Genomic DNA, 22519 nt, shown 5'->3' with positions numbered 1-22519 from the left:
TATTTCACTATAATTACAACTATGAATAAGAATATTCACCTCACATATGTCATGGTTTTTTTACTTTCTTGATAAAGTGATCCTCAAATATGTTCAAGATATCATCTACGATCTGTCCAGGGAATTTGTTAATGTTAATAAACATCCATGCCCGAATCGGGGTTCGAACCAACACTTCCACAGTAAAAGGCTAGCTCCCAAACTACTCCACTGCAAGACGGCAAATACTAAACGTTGATTTAATTGTTTGCCCCTTCAAACGTTTTATTTTGTTATTTTAAATGTACTTCGTTGAATCCCTTTTTGTCCACTGCAATTCAGAGTAATGCTTCGTTTCCTGCCATTGGCGTTTTTTAGTGATGTCTGCAAAAGTTGGCAACTTTGCTTACATTTGGCATCATTTATGGCGATGATTGGTGATGTCCTGTATTTTACCTGTATTTGAAATACTGAGTTCTGGTATTTTTCTCGCAGAAATTTGGCCTGCCTAAATGTACAATAAAACTTAACGACACGGTTTTTACAATCTACCAAAATTACGTGAATTCTTTGGATAGCAATGAAATCATTTACCTCAGCTTTGAGAGCTTACGTCAGTGGTTAAATAATTGACATTATGTGTCTCATCTGGCCCGTAGCCAGGATTTCATTCAAAGGGGGATCACTTTAATTTCGGGGAAAGGGACCAAATTGATAGAAAACTGGTTCCAAAATTTTTTACGTCACAGGGCACTTTTCAGAATTGTTATCATTGAACACTAATTTCGACAGCATTTACACGTTGATGCCATGTATAAAATACAATAATTGTGATAAATCTGGTGATTATGCACAATAATTTCATCCGTTTTGATCAGTGATTATGCATAGTAACCGATATAAATCCAGCGATTATGCGTAATTACAGATTTATGCCATTTTGTTTACAGTAACATGTAAAAGGTATTCCATGAAAAACGTCCGAAAGCGATAAAATGTTGTTGTCCGTATCCGATTTGAAATTCCAAAAAGAAATTACCAGCTTAAATTCAGTTGTGATTTATTTTGATGAATTAATTTTAATTTGACAAAAATGTGACATTTTATATCGTCCATCCACAGATCCCTTGGCAGGAAAGCCAAAGGAAAAGTTTACAGAAAAAAATTAAGAAAAATTATATTAAATTGTATAATCGTATAAATTGAATATTTTACACCGTCTCTAAACAGATCCCTTCTCCAGAGAGCCAGAGGTTAAGGTTTCCTGGAAAAATCGAAGAAAACTGTGTGAAATTTTAATTTGACGTAACCGCCCCTCATGGGATTCCTTCTCAAGGGAGCTAAAAGGAAATTTGAAATTGAAAACTGTGTGGAATTTAAATTTGACGACACCGCCCCTCAAGGGATCACTTCTCAAGAGAACGAAAGGGAAACGTTTCCGGGGAAAAATGGTGAAATTTTCGGTGAAATTTTAATTCAATGAAATTGTAATATTTGATACCGCCCCTCAACAGATCCTTTTTCACGAGAGCCAAAGGGTAATGTTTCCGGGAAAAAATAACAAAAATTCTTTGAAATTTTAATTCAATGAAATTGTAATATTTTATACTGTCCCTCAACAGATCATTTTTCACGAGAGCGAAAGGGAAACGTTTCCGGGAAAAAATGACGAAAATTCTGTGAAATTTCAATTAGATGAAATTGTAATATTTTATAATTGTTTTATTTATATAATAAAAAATTTTGTCAGTGGTTGTTTTCTTGGAAGAAGATATTTCATACTTTGCCTGGATTGTGCTTAGGCATTCTATAGAATGACTAGGCAAAGTATAGAATAAAACCGGTATTTCATACTTTGCCTGAAACGACCAGGCATTGTATAGAATACCTAAGCATTCTATACAATGCCGGATTTCATACTTTGCCAGTAACATATATATAAATTGACTTCATTATCATCATGCCCCTCTCCCTTTTTGATAGACTTTCAAGTCTATCTCCGCCTATGAAAATATGTTTTTTTGTAGTTTTCGTGCCGTAAATACCTATTTTAACATATTTTTAAGTTTATTGGTGAATTTCGTAGGCCGTAATCTATAAAACTTGAATATTTTGAGCATTGAGAACAAAAGAATTGCTCTTTTCAGATTTTCAAATTCTCCTTCCAACATTATTATCAGAAAGTCCCAACCCCACCCCTTCCAGCCCCATTTAAAGGCGAATAAGTGATGTGAGAGATAGAGAAGTTGGTTTTTGCCATGCATTAACTTTGCTTTGACTGGATGGTGTAAGACATGAATAATTTTGTTTCAGATGAATGTAGCCCATGTTAGAAAACCGAGGAAAATTAGAAACATATTTTTGTTTCTCCACATGCTTCACATGAGCATGTCTCGCTCAGTCACTGGACCGCATTGTGTACGTATAACTAACCGATGACTGTCCCAAGAGGTCATCAATTGACGTCATGGCTCACACAAGGTGGGATAGGAACAGACTGGGCCCGTGTTGTTCTGCTGATTTTGCTTTTTACACCATAAATATGCTGAAAACAACCACTGCTATTTATTTTACACACATATTTAGTATTCGATTAAATTGACTATAGAGTCACCCTCAGGGCTGTGCAACAGACGTGCACACAGGGCTTGAAGGCATCCCGCATGGGTGATAAAAAAAAGTTAATTTTTTTTTTTTTTTTACTACATTAGAGCAAGGTAGCTATATTTCAACTATAGAAATGATAATGATCATTCCAAATAACACAACAAATAAATGAGAATTATTTGCAACTCGAAGGAGTCCCGCAGGTCATTTTTTCTACGGGCTGCGCGTATAGTAATTGTGGGCCTGGAATTGACCTGATAATGATGGTCTACTGACATTTTTTTTGGGCTTTAAATTAGTTTAACTTGCATTAGAATGCAGTTATTATAAACCATAATTAAAGCAGTAGAGGGATTAAATGCAACAAATTTTTCAATTGGTTTTTTGATCTTTGATACCTTAGTTTTAGTTATTTATTTTTTCCTTAAACTATAAATGTCTTTTTTAGTGCCTATTTTAGGCATTTTTAGTGCATTTTGCCTGCCTATTTCGACTATTTTTATAGTGCCTGAACTTTCATGCTTTACTTATGGTGAAACTCAATCTTTTTGTCAAAATTTCTCAGATATATTCAATACATTTAAGTAATGTTAAATTCAGTAATAAAAGTTAATAGTAATAAGTTCTAATTCTTGACTCTTGTTTCGTTTGCTTGTGGTGCTTAATTATCTTTGATCCCATTTGTGACAACTTAAACGTCACAGCTGGAATAACTTCACAAGGCTGGCATCTGTGCCTTTTGTTCATTGTGACGCAGATTTGCATACGGTTTCTTCTTCTTCCCCAGGTTACATTTGCATGCATGGTGCTTTTTTCCACCTGATAAATTTCAACAGGAATGCCATTTTTAACGTTTGCAGAGCAGCCATTTAGAAACGTGCTAGCACATCTTTATTTCATGTTAGACCATGCATTCTTTGACAATTGTTTGTATTGGTGTATACTATCACCTTCTAAAGTTTTTCCCATCTTTTCTGAATCACCCTGTATATAAAAATCTCCTTTGCAGAACACAAAATTTATTTATATTGCTATCAGTTTTTCTGCCCCAGACCAGGTGACTGTAAGAAAGAGGCAGAAGAATCATTGTATTGTAAAGTAGCAACTTGATTTTGAAAGGTAGAAGAAGAAAAATCTTTGTGCTTATTCCAGTTTTCTGATTGACTGAGTTCTTCTCAGCTGATTTATATGCTCATTTCACTTGAGGTGAGGTGTAAAATGCACTGAAAGAGAAATTTAGCAGATGAACTATACTCAGTGCTGGTATTGTTAATTTTGAGAGGTGGAAGATATCCATAGGGATTTTCTTATTGATTTTTTTTTTTTTGGCAGTATAGTCAACATTTTGTTTTGTTGACGTTTAGAGTAAGCATGTTGGTATAGGACCAGGTGGAAATTTTTTCAGCATAGTCATTCACTGTAGAGAAAGATTAGGGGGGAATCTAATCAAAAAATGAGCAGATTTATATTTTAAGCATAAAGAATGAGTTCATAGTTTGGAGCAGGGCTATTTTTTTTTTTTTATATCATTTATGAAGATAGGGAAGTTGCTTGTGCCCATTTCTATTAACTGAGGAACACTGAGGCAGCATTGAAGCAGTTCAGACCTTATATCATGTATCTGTACATGCTGCTATGTATTTTTGTTTTCAAGGTAATTCTGCATAAGTTGCAAAGGAAGTTTGCAAATACATAAATGATGTAATTTAATACATATAATGTCATGAGAAATAGTATCAAGTGCTCTAAAGAAGTCAAAGAAGATACCAATACAAACTGTTTTTGTTGAGATTAGACTAAGAAATTTAAAGCATGAAAGAGTATGGTTTCTGATTAATATATTTTTTCAAAAACCATACTGTGATGATGGAAGCAGATTAAAATGGTCAAGATAAGAAAAACGCTGTCTATGTAAAAGTTTCTCAAATATTATATTGACCCTTTCATTACCACATTATGAAAAAGTGAAACAATTATCATATAAATTTCTTGGCAGGTCGTTTTAGTTCTAAGCCCTAGGAATAAAAAAATAAAAAAATTCTAAAAATTAGTATACAGCAAATTAATTGACGTGTGCTTTAAAGCACTGTCAGCATTCTATGCTTACAATAAAAATGAAAAATACAAATGTTTAATAACACAGTTGCAGGTTATTTAGCATTTATTCACTTCACCATGAAGAATAACATAATTTGTTTCATTACATTTGTAAGGGGACACTTTGTGGGGTTGTGGTATATAAAATTGTAATGCAGTTAACACTTTTACAGGAGTTGAACATCTAATTGAATTTTATTAATTATAAATTTTTTGGTCTTAAATAAATATCAATGGTGGTACTAATAACTTAAAATATATCAAATATAAAATAAAATAAAATATAAATATAAAATATAAATATAAATATAAAATATAAATATAAACAAATATAAAATATAAATATAAACAAATATAAAATATATCAAAAACAGTATAAATGTAGTGGTACACTATGATGATGGTTTGCTTCCCAATACAATACTTATGTATATTACATATCTTTTTAAAGATTTTCTTTTAGTCCACAGAGTATCCCTATATATCGAGATTTCATGTATTATAGTTCTAAAAATAAAAAACCGTTCTTTCAAATTATAATTTAATTTGAGTTCACTATTGTTAACATTCAATCTACACCTCACCATGTACTGATAGTACTTATAAGTACCAATCGAAAAAAATTTGCTTGGTATTTGAAACATGGCTATTATTTTACATAGCAGCCATACCATCTTCCCAGTTTGCTCTAGAAAATGACACAGTATGTTCAGCATTCTTCAATGTCACTTTTATCTAAATCCTCTGAATTATCTTCTGCTGTATTTTCGTCACCCAAGTTCATCATGCATTCAGCAATAATTTCAGTATCAGTCAACACTTGCTGCAAGTTTGCAGTTTCTGTCCATTTCCACAAAATCTGAAAATGAAATTTTGAGATTGAAGTGTTTTTAGTATAGTTCTTATCTCCTGGATGTGCTGAAATTTCATCTTCAAAAATGTACTGAGAATCATTGCAGTTTGAGTGATCCACCAAATCTGATCCATCGCTGTGGCATTGCGATTGTTGGCTTTTGTCCATGACCCAACCAATTCATTTCATTCGATGTTAACCCAATATACTTATCAGTTTTACAGCCCTATGCTATTGATCATAAGCAAATAGGAGAAGGGGGTGGATGATATTCAGCACATACCCCGATTTCTCACCTACGGCACTATTTTCTTAAAGTGAACTGTCCCCTCCCCTTCAATCATAGTATCTGCCTATGATTGACAAAACTCATCCTCACATTGGGTTGTAATATTATTAACTAAAAAACCTTTTCTTATCAGTTTCTTTCAGCTCCAGAAAAAAAACCCTGATTTTTGTGAAAGAAAATGAATTTCTTTGTTTTCTTTTTCCTCTGTCATCATGGCTTGGCCTTTGAGATAGAGAATTTTGAGCAAAAAAATTTCAGACATAGATGAAAATGCACTGATTTAGAACAGTAAATACAGGAATTTCATGTTGTTATTTATTTATTCACTTTTTTTTTTTGAGGTATAAATTTTTTTGAGAAAGGGGTTTGACTGTATAATGGATATATTTTATAGCAAGAATCTCACTGTTACAAGTAATTTTCTATGTGCTTTCATCAAACTAGTATCAAAGATAAACTATGTGTATTAAGAATGCACTATGAGCTCATCAAAATTTGTGAAGCACTAGCTTTTTTCTCTTTCTTCAAGAGTTATAAAAGAAGATGGGTTACCATCATAAGTTTAAATAAAATTTTAGCATGTTTATTGGAAGGATAAAAGGTATAATAGAATGATGAAATTTAAAAAAAGTTGATTTGTTTTCTATATTTCATTAATTGCTATGGTCATTTGGAAAAAAGTTATATTAAAAAAAGTGGTTTCATTTATTACTCTATATTATATTTTAATTTTCTATCAATTTTATTTACCTTTTTCAATCCTTTATTAGTGGATGTATTTTCACTCTTCCAATGTAGGATGTGCTAAAATATACAGAACATGCAAATTTGGTAGAAGAAGTTCAGCATATTAAAAAAGCCGTCCACATTGTATGTAATGTTCTAAAAACTGCCAATGATATGCTTAGTGTTGCTTGTCTACAAGGCTTTAAGGTATTGTGCCAAGTTTTGGTCCAATTATTTTTTAATTATTATTATTATTTTTTTTTTTTTTTTTTGCAAAATGAAAATTTTTTATGTGGTTTTGTTTTATTTTTGTCCAGTTTTATACATAGATTTTTTTATGAGTGAATATTTTCTTTTGATAATTTTTTATTTCTTATTGGTTTGAACAAAGCTTCTGAAGTTCTTAGACCTTACAACCAAATAAAAAATAAAATTGTTTTGTTCTAAGAATTAGTCCTAATTTAATCAATTCAGAATTTGAAATCCATAATTTCAAGAGTTTTTTTCTAAGTTTATGGTAAGCTTTGTTTAAAACTTGTTTTAAAGCTCTATAACTAGTGCAATGGGAAATAAAAGCTTGTTATTCTAAGAATTGAAACCTTTTAATATTTGTGAAAATGGAAACAACATATCAAAAGGTACCATGTTATTGCCAAGGCACTAAAGATTAAGGTCAAGAGGTCATGTTATGCTAAAAAACTAGCTGTAGTATGTTAGAAAGAAATTCAATCTTGAGCCATTTTAAACAGTCTCAAAAAAGTTTTTTTTGGAACAACTGATTTACGGGACTTGCTCTTTCTGAAAGAATTAACTTGCCTAACATTCAAACAAACAAGGAAAATATGTAAAATTGTCAAACACAAAAATAATGGATTATCACATGCTAAAATGGCAACAACCAACAATACCGAATGAACTGGCCAGGTCTACCCAATAATGTTAAGATCTGTACATGATGAAGATAAAGACCATATTTTCCTAGCAGAAGTCAGTAGTCCTGTGCCATCAAAACAAATTATTAATTCAAAAACATAATTCAATACAGCAGCAATATGATCAATTTGAAGCCTACCATCAGACCCTTGCATTGGGTAACAAGTATTGCACAATTCTTGTTAGATTATTTTTTATGTGCTTGTAAGTATAAGATTACTTACACAAAGAGCTTTTAGGCAGCCCCCCCCCCCCACATCCTGGATCAGGGCCCTAGCCTCGGATCTTTTGTGAGCTTCCAGACCAGACTTTCACAGGTTCCTTTATGATGAACTTATTGTGTCAAAACAAACAACAATAAGAACCATTCCAGGCACTGTCAGCTCCACACTTGGGGGGGGGGGGCATGGTTTTAGGAATTCAATAAAAATGGGAGATGGGATATATGGAGATTGCGGAACATCTATGAGTGAATATTCATCATTCAGAGTAGGTAGTGGTTTTTTGGCTGAGGAACAAGTATTTTTTATCATTTGTTTCTTGTTTTAAACAAGCCTTGTTATATATATATAAAAATGGGAGAGTTTAAAACTTCTTACATCAAAGACTGTTTATATAACAACTATCTGAGCTATTGGAGCTAAAGCACCCTCAGTATTTTGCGGCATGGATCTGAGCACACCAGAATTTATTCAGAAATCAGAATTTTTGCATAAAGGCAGCTTAAGCCAAACACCAGCACCCATGAGTCTAAAACATTTCTGATGCCCTGAATTTAATTCTCTCCACTCACAAACTGAGCACTTAAATTTTATCACGATTCATAAATCAGCAATGTGGAATGAAACATATATCACAAAAAAAATATATACAGAATGAGAAATCATTGAAGATATACGGAAACTGGCTAATGTAGGGATGTCGATATGTTGGAAAGAAAAGTTAATCTCTGCCCTCACAGAGACTCAAACTCTACTCTCTTGTATACTGGACAAGTGCTCTACAAACTAAGCTATGAAGACACATAGAATAATTCTTCCCTAGATCATATATATGCTGAATGGCACCATCCGATGGACAATGGCATCAGTCAGTTAATTGCTCTTAAATGACATTGGGAGCCACCAGATGCCGACATATATGTACAAAAAGATGTCCTCTCCACTTGTTAATACAAGATATACAGAAACTGGTGATACGTAGAGATGCTGATATTTTGGACAGGAAAATTCATCTCTCTGCCCTCATGAGAACTCAAAGCCCAAGCCTCTCGTATGCCAGACTTGTGCTCTACCAGTATTAATTAATTAATTATTATTTCTAATACAAAAATTAATTCTCAAACATAATATCTTGTGAAAAAGAACTGGACAGAATATAATGAACAAGTAACTATATAATGCCAAGTAAAATGCGAGCGAATTCTATAATGCAAAATCAACTGCTAGTGATCTATATAATACAGTCACCCCCCCATATTCGCGGTTTCCGTATTCACGGTTTTTTCCTTCATTGGAAAATTTTTTTGGAAACACTCAGCAATCGTCATTCACGTGTTTTGTTTACAAAATTTGAGTTGTGCTTGTTTAGGATGGCTCATTTTTCTAGTGCTACTGATAATGCTTCGGAACAACAAAAAAAAGTGAAAGGTTTACAAGAAAAATTAGATATATATATGCTTGGCGAAAATAAGTCAATTGCTGCTGCTGTGGTCCGCCATTACAGAATCAACGAATCTACAGTGATATATATCAAGAAAAATGAATCTGAAATTCGTTCAGCCGTGGCTGTAGCTGCATCTTTGGCAGGGCAGTGAAAACTTGGCATCGCCTAATGGATCCATGTGTTTCTCGTACACAAAATGCTGTCTTGTGTGAGTACAAGACTGCTACAAAAAAAGTATTCCAATTGATTGTAATATTATAATGGAAAAGGCGATAATATTCTACTCTTCTATAAAGGGAAGGGCCGCTGAAACATCTATTTCATCAGAATTTTATGCAAGTAAAGGTTGGTTTCATAGGTTTAAGAAACCATTTGGATTACGCAATGTAAAAATCGTTGGGGAACAAGTCTCTGCCGACCAGGCGGCTGCTAGAAAATTTCCAAAGACTTTGCAGAAAATTATTGAAGAGAAGGGTTATGTACCGCAGCAGGTGTTTAACGTTGATGAAACTGCACTATTTTGGAAGAACATTTATCAATCAAGAAGAAAAGCGAGCGCCTTGTTCTACGATAGACTTGCTATGACCTCAAGATAGACTTACTATGTTGTTATGTGCAAATGTGTATGGGTACATGATAAAGCCCACCGTAATTTTCAAATCTGCGAATCCGCGAGCATAGAAGAGAAAGGATGTCAAAGCTCCCAGTATTTTGGATGAACATTGAACAATAAAAGGGCTTGGCCTATGAAAGCACTTCTCCTGGATTGGTTTAAACAGTGTTTCGTTCCAGAAGTCAGAAGGTACCTTGAGAGTGAAGACATGTCATTCAAAGTTCTTTTGATACTGGATAATGCTCCTGGACAACAAGATGCCAATGTGTTCAAAGCTGATAGTGTGAAGTCCTTTATATGCCTCCTAATCAACATATATCATTCAGCCCTTGATCGGGGGAAAGCGAACATTCAAGGATCACTATACACGCCACGCAATAGAAGAAGCAAATGCATAAAATGCCTTGAAGGTATGGAAGAATTACACTATCACTAATGCTATTACTGTCATAACTAGAGCCATGGCAGCTCTTAAGTAGAAGACAAGTTCACCATGAGTAACATAGCACAAAAGGGCTTCGCAAGTTTAAATCAGCAATAGATTATTTTCATGACATAGATCCCTCTATGGTACGTTCTTCACATGTAGAAAAATTAGTAGAGGAAGCCTTGTCGACATATTCTAACATACTTGATGATGTGAAGAAGAAGAAACATCAAGCAGAAATCTCAGTGTTCTTTCAGAAAGCATCGCCAACAACTGCTGCATCCTCTTTTATATTCTCTTATACCTCTGCGTCACCCTACTCTTCTCATGATGTTCAATAAACGAAATAAACAAAAAAAACCTATGGTTTCGGTTGTTCATGGATTTCCGTATTCGCGGTCACCCCAGGAACGTAATCCCCGTGAATACGGGGGGGCTGACTGTACAGCATTATTGTTGTTGGCATAAACTTTTATCCTGTCCATAAGCCTGAGCCCACTCAGTATTTGGCGCCATCTTGGTAATACCTATTGAAATATTGTGTTCACGCCCCTATATAACCCTCAGTACTTTTGAGCCCTCCCAATATTTTCAATAACTTGACGCATTTGCATATTGTACTTCATATTACCTTGAAGTGCCAAAAAAGCTGCTACACCCACCTAATATCATGTAGGTCCTCCTCTAGCACTCGTAACTGCTGAAACATGGCGTGGCATGGACTCCACTAATGTGTGAAGGTATCCTTAAGCAATTCACACCATGATTCTCTAAGGCAGTCCACAATTTCATAATGTGTGAGGTGATCTTATGCACCACGTTGCAAGGTATCCCCATATATACTGAATAATGCTCTTGTCTGGAAATTTAGGTGGCGTATGGAGGATACTGAATCACAAGAGTGTTCCTGTAGCCACTCTGTAGCAACTTTTAATGTGTTTTGGTGTCGCATTGTCCTGTTGAAATTGTCCTAGCTTATCAAATACCACAGAACATGAATGGGTGTAAGTGATCGAAAGGATGTTTACTACTGGCCATCATTTATGGTTGTCTGTAGCCCTATCAGAGTACCCATATCATGACAGCCTCTGCCAATTTGAACAGTGGTTTTCTCCATACCTGTACACGTTCATCAGCCCAAGACAATTAGAAACGCGACTCATCAGTCCAGGCAACATTTTTTCAGTTGTCAACAGTCCAATGGCGATGCTGGCAAGGCGCATAGTTTTGTTCCTTGCATTGTTCAAAAGTGCTCGAATGGGCCTTCGGCTATGAAAGCTCATATCAAGGAGAGACTGTTGTACAGTTCACATGCAACACTTGTTGATGCCTCAACACTGAAATCTGCAATGATTTGAGACAGTGTGGCACGCTCATGAAACTATTCTCCTCAGCTGTCTGTGGTTCCATTCCTTTAGGGTGTTTCCCGCACCTTTGTCAGAAATTTGATGTTCCTCCAAATTCTTCATATTCATGGTACGCTCTTGCTATGACTGTGTGTAAAAATCCAAATTTCTTCTCTCCCTCGAAAATACTGTGACCCATATCACGAGCACTGACTACAAAACCATGTTCAAAGTTTCCTAGATAAAGATGGCATAGGAAAAGAGATTTCGAGGGAAAAAACATGTTTCTATTCACTCACATAAAAGTTTGGTTAAATACATAAAGGTGAGGTTAATTTGTTTTTTCAAATTAGCATAAGCATGGCAGCAAATGAATAGTGTTTTGTATTTCTTCCGTACTACTTCTGATATATATATATATATATATCAAAAATATTGAACGGATTAAAATCATCAATTGCAGCTTTAAAAATACATTTTCTCCATTGATAAAAAATTTCCCTGTGTCTATCGAGCATCTAATTATATCTCAGAAGAATAAATTATTCTTTGCCTGATATAATCACAGAAGGAAATCAATGAAAAATGCAAATAAAGGAAAAATAACAAAATTTCTAACTGGTCTCATCACAAACAATGGGCACTGTCTTCTGAGGATAAATGTAACTATGTATATGTAATATAAATTAAACATTTAATATTGATGTTTAAAAATATTTAGCCATGTATGGATTACTTTTGAATTTAAAAATCAGCAATTCTACTCTGGCAGTGCTTTAAATGCTCTTTCAAGGTGGAAAAAATTTTGATAAAAATGTTTTCTTTAAGCATAGGTTATCATGTACCATAAAAATTGATTCATTTATTGTTTTGTAGCACTACAAAGTGTATATAATATTTGGATATACATTAAAGTGATGTTTATATTTTTTTATGTAGGAGAAAACAATACACCAAGGGCAATTGCTACTGCAAGGTTTATTGTATTTCTGTGAACCTGGCGAAAAACGGAAAGAGAAACATGCCTTTCTTTTTGATCATGTCATCATTTTCAGTGATATTGTGGATCCTAAATGCCAGTATTTTTGTCCATCTTACATATATAGGCAGCATTTGCAGGTTCAAAATTTTATTTTTCATTGTTTTGTGCTTTTTTAACATTTTATGTTCAAAAACAATTCTGTGACAAATAATTTTATATTCATACATAGCTGCCAAGTCGCCCAAACTTTCTGGGAGTTTCCCGAATTTTAGCTTTATCTCTCAACCTCTCGAAAAGTTCTTAAATCTCCTGAAAATTGATTCAGTGGAAGATCACTTGTTTGATGTCATTTAAACTAATAGAAAAATTATTAGTTCTTAATTAATACATGTTTGCCAGAAATTATAATGCATTTGATTATACCACAAACTTTTGGGATATTTCAGTTCAACAAATTAGTGATTATGAATACAATTTTTATTATTTTGCAAAAAATGCTCTTTATAGTATTGAAAAAATGCTTTTCCTTTTGGTGAAAAAATTTCATTTTATTACACCATGCCCTACAAAAGTTATACTGAAAAAACTAGAGTCTATAAACTTAAGGGACATAGTGTATTATTGCCTCATATTAAATTAGAAACTTTTGAGTAATTTAACATGAACCAAATGATTGTTCATTAACTATGTCTCTTTCTTTTGAATTTTGGTTTCAGATGAAACAAGCAGTGCTAGAGGAATATTTAGAAGAAAATGATCAAGATAAATTTGTTCTTCGTGCAAGAGAATCTTCTGATAGCACTACCTTCATTGTTCAAGGACAGACAATGGAAACTACAAAGCTTTGGAAAGAAAAAATTAAATTTGCTCTCAATATGCAGAGAGATTTTTCTAGAGGTAGTTGATATGATTGATTTTTGTTACTTATTTAAATTTGGGCTACTTTCTTGGATTCTTTACTTCAATAATTAAATTTTCAGGATCCTACAATTTTTTTTAATGTAAGGTAAACTGAGGTTTGCAGATATTAAGGGTAAGTCGATTACATACAATGCACATGATTTGTAAATTTCAGCCATATTCTGGGAAAGGTTTCTTGCAGAATTTTTCTTTTGTACATACTCTATTTTTCCGTAAAAATGTAATGTGTACTGAGGCAAGTGTAACTGCTTTTTTTTCATTTGTGCAAATTCAACCTAGCACCTACGTTGGAGAAATCAGTGAAACTTCTTGAAAAATATGACAGCAGGATTTTTGAATCATTCTTTTTTTAGAACTAAGATTAATTTTATTTTTTAGTGGGAGATGCTGGCTCCACTTGCTTGAATGACTGAGCAAGTGGAACATGAGGCTGATTTTGCTTCAAAAGCATGATTCATAAAATAAAACTGTGGTATGTAGAAAACTCACACTATTATAATATCCTCCCCCCCCCCTTTCTCCCTCATGCATGCCCGTAAATATTAACCAACATTTTATGAGGCAAATGCGAAAGGAAATGCGAATTTCCTCAGACTATAAAACTTGAGAGGTTATTTCTATTACTTTGGCAAGCAATGACATTATCATTGTCAAAATATTTATTCATTGTCTTGCAACATACGGCATGACTTGCATAAAACCCATGTCTAAAAAACTCCAGTGGAATATCATTGATTTCCGGATTGTGGCATCAACGATTTCGTTTTCCTAGTTTACACAGTGATTGTAAACCTTAGTCCACTCTAATTGTGCACCATTTTCTGAAAAGACGTCCAAAATTTTTAGTCTAGTTGATATTTTGATTGTTTACAGGCTATATATTATAAGAAATTCAAACTGGTGGTCCACTCTGAATAAAGGGCCTCCAACAGTGTGGCGGAAATGGTGGATCATAAACCCCACCAGTTAACATGTTAAATAGAAAAAAGCTTGATTGTTTATCATTGGATTCCTTGAACCATGGCCCTCTGATTATTTCTGAAATAAGTGAGTTCTTGAAAGCTGAAATCAAAAAGTGTGAGCCACACGTCTTAAATAGACTGGTGGTAAAAGTGTAATATGACAATTTTTTTAAATATTTGTTTACTTTTTTTCTATATAATTTTTTTTAATACCAAATATTGTTGCTTCAATTTATTTTTTTTCCTTATAACAATTTTGCTGCTCCAATTTATACATCCTGCTCTAAAACTAAAATTTTTCTGCTCCCAAAATTGCTTCTAAATAGACTTTATCCACCCCACAATTGCTTTTATTTTGGATTGCTGAATTTTTTAAATTTATTTAACATCTATATTTTTATGGGCATTTTGTGTTTTCTTCAGCCACTTCATTGAGCAGTTTGCCTTTTATGGTATTTATATTTAAAAAAAATTAAATGAATTGGAAAATGTCAATTAAAATTTAAAAGAAAGAAATTATATGCTGTATATACAACACATAACTTACAAATTCCATCTCAGATGGCAGAGAAGCACTTCATTGGAACAAAGAAATGTCAAAAAACTAAAAATCTGGTGGTAAACACAAAATACTGAACACTATTCAAAAAATACTGTTGAACCCTTATACAGTATAACAAACTCTAATTCAACAAATTCCTTGATTTAAATAATTTTTCCTGCGAATTCTGATGAAACTAGAAGTTGAACCCCTATTTAATGAATAAAAACCTGCAATATATAAATTCCTTCCGAACTATCCATAATTTTTTTTTCTTATTTTTTCAAACCACAATCTTTTTTTTAAACCACAATCCAAGAATTTGACTTTCAGCTCTTTAGATACAAACACAAAAAGAGGGGAAATAGGAATCTGTTCCTTTTGAACAAAGGAAGCTATATAGCCATTTAGAGTGTGTGTGGCCAATCGGTGTACACCAATACTGTAAAACATTGTGCTGTTCATGTTTAGATTTCAGCAAAGAAATAAAGTTAAAGTTACCTGAAGTTGGTGCTTTGTCTTGACAAGCCAAAAATGATGGGTCATCTGAAGAAAAATGTTTTTCGGCAGACAAAAAATTACAATTTCAACAGAATTTGATATAAAATATTGAATATATCAAACAAACTTCTAGCAGCAATTTTTAAATGCATCCTGATTTTATTCCCAAGTTAGTATTTTTTTCCGAATTGTCAGAAAAAAGTTGTAACAGCAACCCTAAAGTGCGTAGTTTTTAAAATTTGGTGTTTCAGAAGAACACCAAATGATTTGATCCAAAAACATGAAAATGAAAGAACACACAAGAACAAAGAAAACGCATGTAATGGGTTTCACAAAATGTAATTAACTAAGTTCCAACCTTGCTACTTCAGCTATTGGCAGATGGTAAGAAATCATCCTAACTCTGCAATGGCTAAGTAGCAAATTTTTCTGTACTTATAGTTGTATCAAAATAAAATCTGTTCGGGTATTTACTGAACACCCCATCATAGTGATTGAGATAGATTTCGCTATATATCAGTGTGTGAGAATATGAAATATATTTTTATCAAGTGTGTGTTTATTTTTTTTAAAAAAGATTGAAGCAATGATCTTTTACAATGCAAATTCAGAACTAAATTCATAGCTATTTTGTGACTGATTGCACCACTTTTACTTTTTTTTAGGACTACAACCTTTATCATACAAAGCGGGATTAAATAATGATTGGTGAGTGTAAAAAGTAATATATCTTTATCATTAAGCAGAAATTTAACAACATTAAAGTTATGCTGGTACAAAAATAAGCAGAGTATCCATATAAATGCATGCATGTATTTTTAGGGTAGGTGGTTAAAATATGAATGTCTATGAAAATACCAAGTCAAAATGACATGTGCAGTGAAACCTGTGTGAAACAGAATGTCAATAGGCAGAAATAATATTCGATTTTACACAGATATCCATTTTTTAAAAGTGCAAATAAAAGCACTAATCATTGAACAGATTATATTTTTATTCTGTTTTAAGACAAGTTTTCTTCTCATACAGTGTCCATATTAGATAGTTTCCTTGTATTTTCAAAATATATAATAACTGAAATTTTTACTGTTAAATATGCTCTGGTATTTCAGCTTGGTGGTAGAGTAAACTAAAAAAAACCAAGAAACATGTAGTGAATGTCACAGAAAATAACACAATTTTAAGACAAATACATTTTTCTTTACGCGGGTTTACACGTTTCGGCTCTGCAATGGCACGCGATCATCAGAACTTCGTGGTCAGAAACCACACACAAGTAGTAAAAACCGTTGGAAGGGGGGTGTATGATGTTTTGGACATCTGGAGAGATTGCCTTTGTATTTGCTGAGCCCGAGTGGTCTTTCAATGAGAATTGTGGTGCCATCTGTTGTAAAGTGTTGATAACCTTGTCTCAGCCAAGGTCTATAAAGTTAACCCAAGCTGACAATGTAGGTGGCATGTATCTCGAGGGATACGTCATCAGAACTTGCCAGAATATTCTCGTTAATGATCAGGATATCTACCATCACGGAAAAGTCACAGAATGAGAAAAAGGTCACGAAGTCCCGAAAAAAATCACAAAATTTGAATAAAGGTTACAGATTTTTTCGATTCTCCAGAGATCTTTTTCTTGGATTTCTTTTCTGAAATCTAGGCTTTGGGAAAGCTGTGGCATTAAATATTTTTTCTTCTCTCTTTCTCAGGTTTCTTTTCTCCTTTTTTTGCCTTGGAGGGATGGATGGGTGAGTGACAACAGAAAAGAACAATGTCAATGTGTAGTCACCCTACATTGGGGCAGACATATGGGCGAGGCAAAAAAGCTATTTAGTTTGGATGAACAAAAAAACGTTTCTTTCTTTGCTTGTTGGGACCTTTCAACATCTGTAATATTCCCCTAAAGCAGTGCTCACAGGATTGCATGGTAATTCCTGTAGGGTATGGGGGGGGGGCGGGGAGTTGACTGGCATGACAGTCATGACCTTCTCCCCATATCATGAAGCAGGACTGTTGGTTTTTTGGCGGGTCCGCAAGCCAGAGTTTTCACACGGTGGGGGAACCTCTCTAGTGAATTTATAGCATGAAAAAACAAACAATGATGGTGGATGTCCCAGGCCTCAGGGCTGCAGCCCCATCCTTGTGGGGGGGGGCGCAGGTGAAAAAATACTAATTTTTTCCCCTCGCATAGAAAGAAAGTTGTTTCTAAAAAAATAATTATCATAAATTTTTTTTAATCGCGTCTATCTTTACCGACTAGTTGTAGCGAGCGCCGAAATCATACAGTATATGCATGTGACAGAGCTAGAGAATTCAAGAGAAGTCAAACATTGGACTCATTCACTATTAATTGTGTTGCAACACAACATTTAGGCTGAATTTAAAGAAATACCACAGTGTTTCTAAAAGTGGGCTGAAAATTTTGATTTGTGCACCTATTTACTCTTTGGAGTGGTTCGCTTTTATATGGGAAAATATCTGCCAAACTTTTTGGGGAGCCGCCGATGAACCATGGATTATGCAAGGGAGGCAGCTGACAAAAGAGAACCATTGGAATATGGTGACAAGCTTGCAATCTTGGACAGACAACAAAGCATGACGATGGAGCAAATAACAAGTGTCTAATATCGGACTTTGATAAATGTGAATAGGAAAAGGAATATGTGAAATCCATCCTTCGGAAGGTCCCTGGGTTTGTCTAGTTGAGCCGTTATGATTTTTCCTTACTGGAGTAAGAAGAGAAAAATGAACATCATGAAGGCCCAGGGTCTAGTGCAGTGTTTCTCAACTGCTGGCATTGGCCGAACTGGGATGTGAGTGGTTTATTGTTTCATTTTTACCCATTTATTTCCCATTAATCTTGTGTATGGCTGGATCTTCCAATCAAGAAAAAATAAATCAACCGTGCCGCTGGATTCCAAAGGTTGAGAACCACATCCTGCAGTATGGCCCCTAAGCTGAGATCTTTGACTGGCCCCCATACAGTGAATTTATAGTGTGAAAAAAAAATATTGAGAATTATCTCTGGCTGAAACCTTGTCAGCCCTTACTGTGCTTCCCTGCACATTGACTATCAGAATTGGAAAATCGGCCGATCTATGTTTGTATAGAACGTGTTTTCAACTTGCGCTGGTGCACCTATGCAGCTTGTTTTGGAAAGTTTCGTCATAGGTGCCGAAAGAACTCCAATACAACATAAACATGGGGTTATAAAATGAGGGGGGGGGAAGTCTGCGAGACGTCTGTATATGCTACCTGCAAGGACATATACTGGGATGGATTTCATTGGATATTAATGATCTACTGAGGGCTTAGCGGACCTCTCAAAGTTGGTTGAAGGCATTTGTGAGGATACAGAGAGGGATGGGGATAGGAACGACCCCCCCCCCCCCCGATTAAAAAATTACTGGCATAGGCAGAAGATGGACATTTTTCGTTGCCTCCGCACGAGAAACAACCAGTAGTCATGCATACTTTTGTGCGGGTGGCTTATGCGGTTCAAGCTTTTAGGATCCAGTTCCTTTGGAGTGTTGTATTTAAATAATTTTTAAAAAGAAATAGGTTTGTTTTTTTTTTTTTTCCTATTATGGTTGGATGGGTTTCCCCTCATCATGGTAAAGTTCAACATTCAATACTACTGAGAGGCTTCATGCCAATGTGTTGGCATGTCTGTATGCGTGTATATGCATTGACATCATCATGCTCTGTGGAAAGTTTTAAAGGATTAAAATAATCGATTTCTTATCAAATGTTTTTATTTTGTAAATTCACTCATGTTCCCCCTTCATTTGGCCCCTATTTTATTAGACCCCCTATTTTATTAGCTCAAACCCCCGTAGGTGGTTGCTACTCACAGTTTGGAAACCACTGATATAAGAAAACAGTTCAGTATGGTTCATTTTGTCGAATGAGAAAAGGTCATAGAAAAGTCACCAAAAAGGCCCCGAATTTTGCTTTTGGTATTTGGTAGACACCCTGATGATGGAAGTAACATGCCACCTACGTTGTCGGCTTGGGCAAACTTTATAGACCTCATCCAAGACAAGGTTATCAACACTTTACAACAGATGGCACTGTAATTCGCATTGAAAGACCACTGAGGCTTAGCAAATACAAAGGCGATCTTTACAGACATCCAAAAGTAAATATCATACCCCTCCCAATGGTCTTTTACTACTTGTGTGTGGTTTTTGACCATGTGGTTCTGATGACGGCTCTCCATTGCTGAGCCGAAATGTGTAAACCAGTTTAAAGAAAAAAATGAATTTCTTAAAAACATGTTAATAATTTAGTGAATGCTTCAATAATTCAATCATATACATCATTTTATGTTATCTCATTGTTATTTGTTATTATCCTATTTTTCTGATATTTTATTTGAAAACCTTATTACTTTTTTTAAACAGCTATGTGGAAGAAGTGAATAGGCAAGAAGATAGATGAGTGTTACTGTATTTCAAGCTTTAACATCTGCAAGTCTGTGTTATCATAAGAGTAATGCCTACATGTGCCTCTATGTGTGTCCTTGAAAATTTTTTTTCTCAATGTCAGTGAGCATTTTCCATTGTTATTTTTCTTCGAAGCTCAGGCATACAACTTTTGTCATGACAGACATGAAATTTTTTAAAAAATATATCATTCAGTTGAATATCTATCAGAGTTTTTTTAAATATATTGTGGTGAATGCTTTCTGAATGAAATTGAAATTGATATAGTGCGTTCATGAAATTGATATAGTGCTGAACCGAAGTGATAATATGACCATAGTTATGTTCCTGCTATATGGAAATGCAAGGTCAGAGACTTCATTTGCTACGGCCAAGTTTTTGAACTTTTTTGCTCTCAATAAATGTCTGAGCAAGAAGTGCATGACCATGGTGTCTATAGACTGATGTGTGTGCATTCATCTTCTGGTTTTATTAGTCAATGTAGAGTGACTCATGAAGATCCATAACTGTGATATATACCTGTTCAAGTAGCTTACGCTGCAAATGTTGAACATGTCATAGCATTTACATCATATAGAAATCATACAATGTGTGTTCATTTTTATTTCATTTTAATGTTTGTTACTGTTGTCGATAGCAAAAAAAAACTTGATACATGATTTTTTTAGATTTCTATCATGGCTTTGCAAACACTGCAGCGAAATGAGACTAGATCTCATATTTATTTATTACTTTATAACACATATTGTCTTCCAATTAGTAAAATGCATCATTTGGCTCATTCTGTTTGAAAAAAAATTGTTTCAAGTGTTGTGTGCATGATGAGTATGTAAATATATTTTGTTATGTTTTGTTAGGTTTTTTATTTTTTCTCTATGTAAAGTTTAAATTATCTACTATTCAAATCCAAATTCTCTCAAATAATATAGTTTCAATGTTTAATATAAATTGAACTGATTTAAGGTTTTTCTGAAAAAAACAGTTGACATTTTTTTTTTTCTGAATAGATATTTTTCATTTTGAATTGATATTTAATCACCGCATAAGAGTATTACTCAATGCTTGTTTGTGTAATTATTCTGAAAGAAATAATTTTGTTCATGTTAATATTGAAAGGACATATAATCTTAATTTTATTATAATTTCAAGTTATAAAAAAGTAATAATGTAAACTGAGATAAGTGGGAGACCACAACATGGTTCGTAAAATTTAGTTAGCTTCTTGGAACGTCTCTTTGTATTATTCTATTTTGCAGTAAAAATGTAATTGGTATATGATAGCTTCTTGTACAAGGTCACAAGGAGCTTTCATATGGACAAGTTAGGTTTGTGATCATTTTGCTACCTGTTGTGCTCTTTACATTTCGACCACTTCTGAAAGTTTGAATTGATCTAATATTGATATTTTGGGGTGTCAAGTTCTTCCCTTTTTATTATTTACTTCAATATAATTCAAGTGCTTATTTCAGGAACCCCATAACTGATAAGAAATTTGAAATTGAGTTAATGCTTTGTTTGGTGCAGAAACCTGTTGAAAAAAATGTTTTGTATACCCACATTTTGCCTCCCTGAAATATTCGTTCAATGCAGAAACTCTGCAAGCCACATCACTTGGGGGGGGGAGTTCTATTCTAAAATCTTGTACAGTTGGCAGCACCGACATCATTAACGGGTTTTATGAGATCTAAAAAGAGTCAAACAGGTTGTTTCTGATTATTCTGCATTTTGAAAGTTTATTTTGAGGGTTCTAGGGATTATTTTTTGTTCTCTGTTTTGTAAATTTGAAAAAAGTGTCTAGTGAATCGCAATCAGACTTGGAAACTTTGAAGAAAAGGTGTCGCTAATCCAGGCACTTACAAACGTCATATTGTATAAACATCACGAGTTTAGGGCTAAGAATATGCCACTTACAAAGGTAAGACTATCATTCAGAAAACTGTTCCTGATAAAATCAATTGCAAATGTTCCGCCAAGTGTTTCAAACTTGGTACCAAAGAAGTTCTGAGTGAAATTTGAAGCAATTTCTACTTAATGTGTGGAAAAAAAACAAAGCATGGATAAGAATCTTTGAAAAGTAATGGCTATGCTCATACAAGAAAACCGTCAACTTTGACAAAACGTCAGGAAGGAGTATTGAAAGGAGAAAAGAATCATATTTAAAATATCTACGTATGAACACTTTGTCTAAAAAATAGAATGTCTAAAAAAATTTGACGGACCACTTGTGTCCCATATTAAAGGACATTCTTTTAATTTTGGTTGTTCTGATTTTTTTTATACAATAAATATTGAATTTGTATAGGGTCATGAATACACAGCGTTTTTTCATAATATATAAATTACATTATGATGATAATGACAATAAATATTCATCTTTCATACTCTTCAGATTCATAATTTTTTTTTTAATTTTTCAGAAAATTTAACAACAATTTGTGATAGTGACTACTCACAACATTTTTTATGACAATTGGTGATGTTCTGTATTTTACCCTATTTAAAAGATCCCAGTTTAATATATTTTTCTTAATGAAATATGGTTATCATTTGAATTTTTTTCATGAAATATTTTTTTACTGTGATTTCTAGCAGCCTTTTTATTTACACGCCATTCTGCAATGTAGCAGTAATTAGC

At 33.8% G+C, this 22519-nt stretch overlaps 1 protein-coding gene across 1 annotated transcript in view; it reads left to right on the top strand.

The window, feature by feature from the left end:
* trio (trio Rho guanine nucleotide exchange factor) overlaps positions 1-22137 on the top strand; it is a 342911-nt gene extending 320774 nt beyond the window's left edge. Inside the window, exons 47-51 of the mRNA XM_089254104.1 lie at positions 6624-6758; positions 12475-12654; positions 13234-13414; positions 16108-16150; positions 19843-22137. Of these exons, the coding sequence (XP_089110230.1) occupies positions 6624-6758; positions 12475-12654; positions 13234-13414; positions 16108-16150; positions 19843-19879 (576 nt within the window). The 3' untranslated portion in view covers positions 19880-22137. The remainder of the gene's footprint in view (positions 1-6623; positions 6759-12474; positions 12655-13233; positions 13415-16107; positions 16151-19842) is intronic.
* Positions 22138-22519: the final 382 nt, after the last annotated feature.

Source organism: Pholcus phalangioides, unplaced genomic scaffold, assembly GCF_987345545.1.
Source record: "Pholcus phalangioides strain wild (caught in Gottingen) unplaced genomic scaffold, Ppha-v1.0 ptg000039l_1, whole genome shotgun sequence".
Lineage (NCBI taxonomy): Eukaryota > Metazoa > Arthropoda > Arachnida > Araneae > Pholcidae > Pholcus > Pholcus phalangioides.
This window is presented reverse-complemented; position numbering and strand designations above follow the sequence as displayed.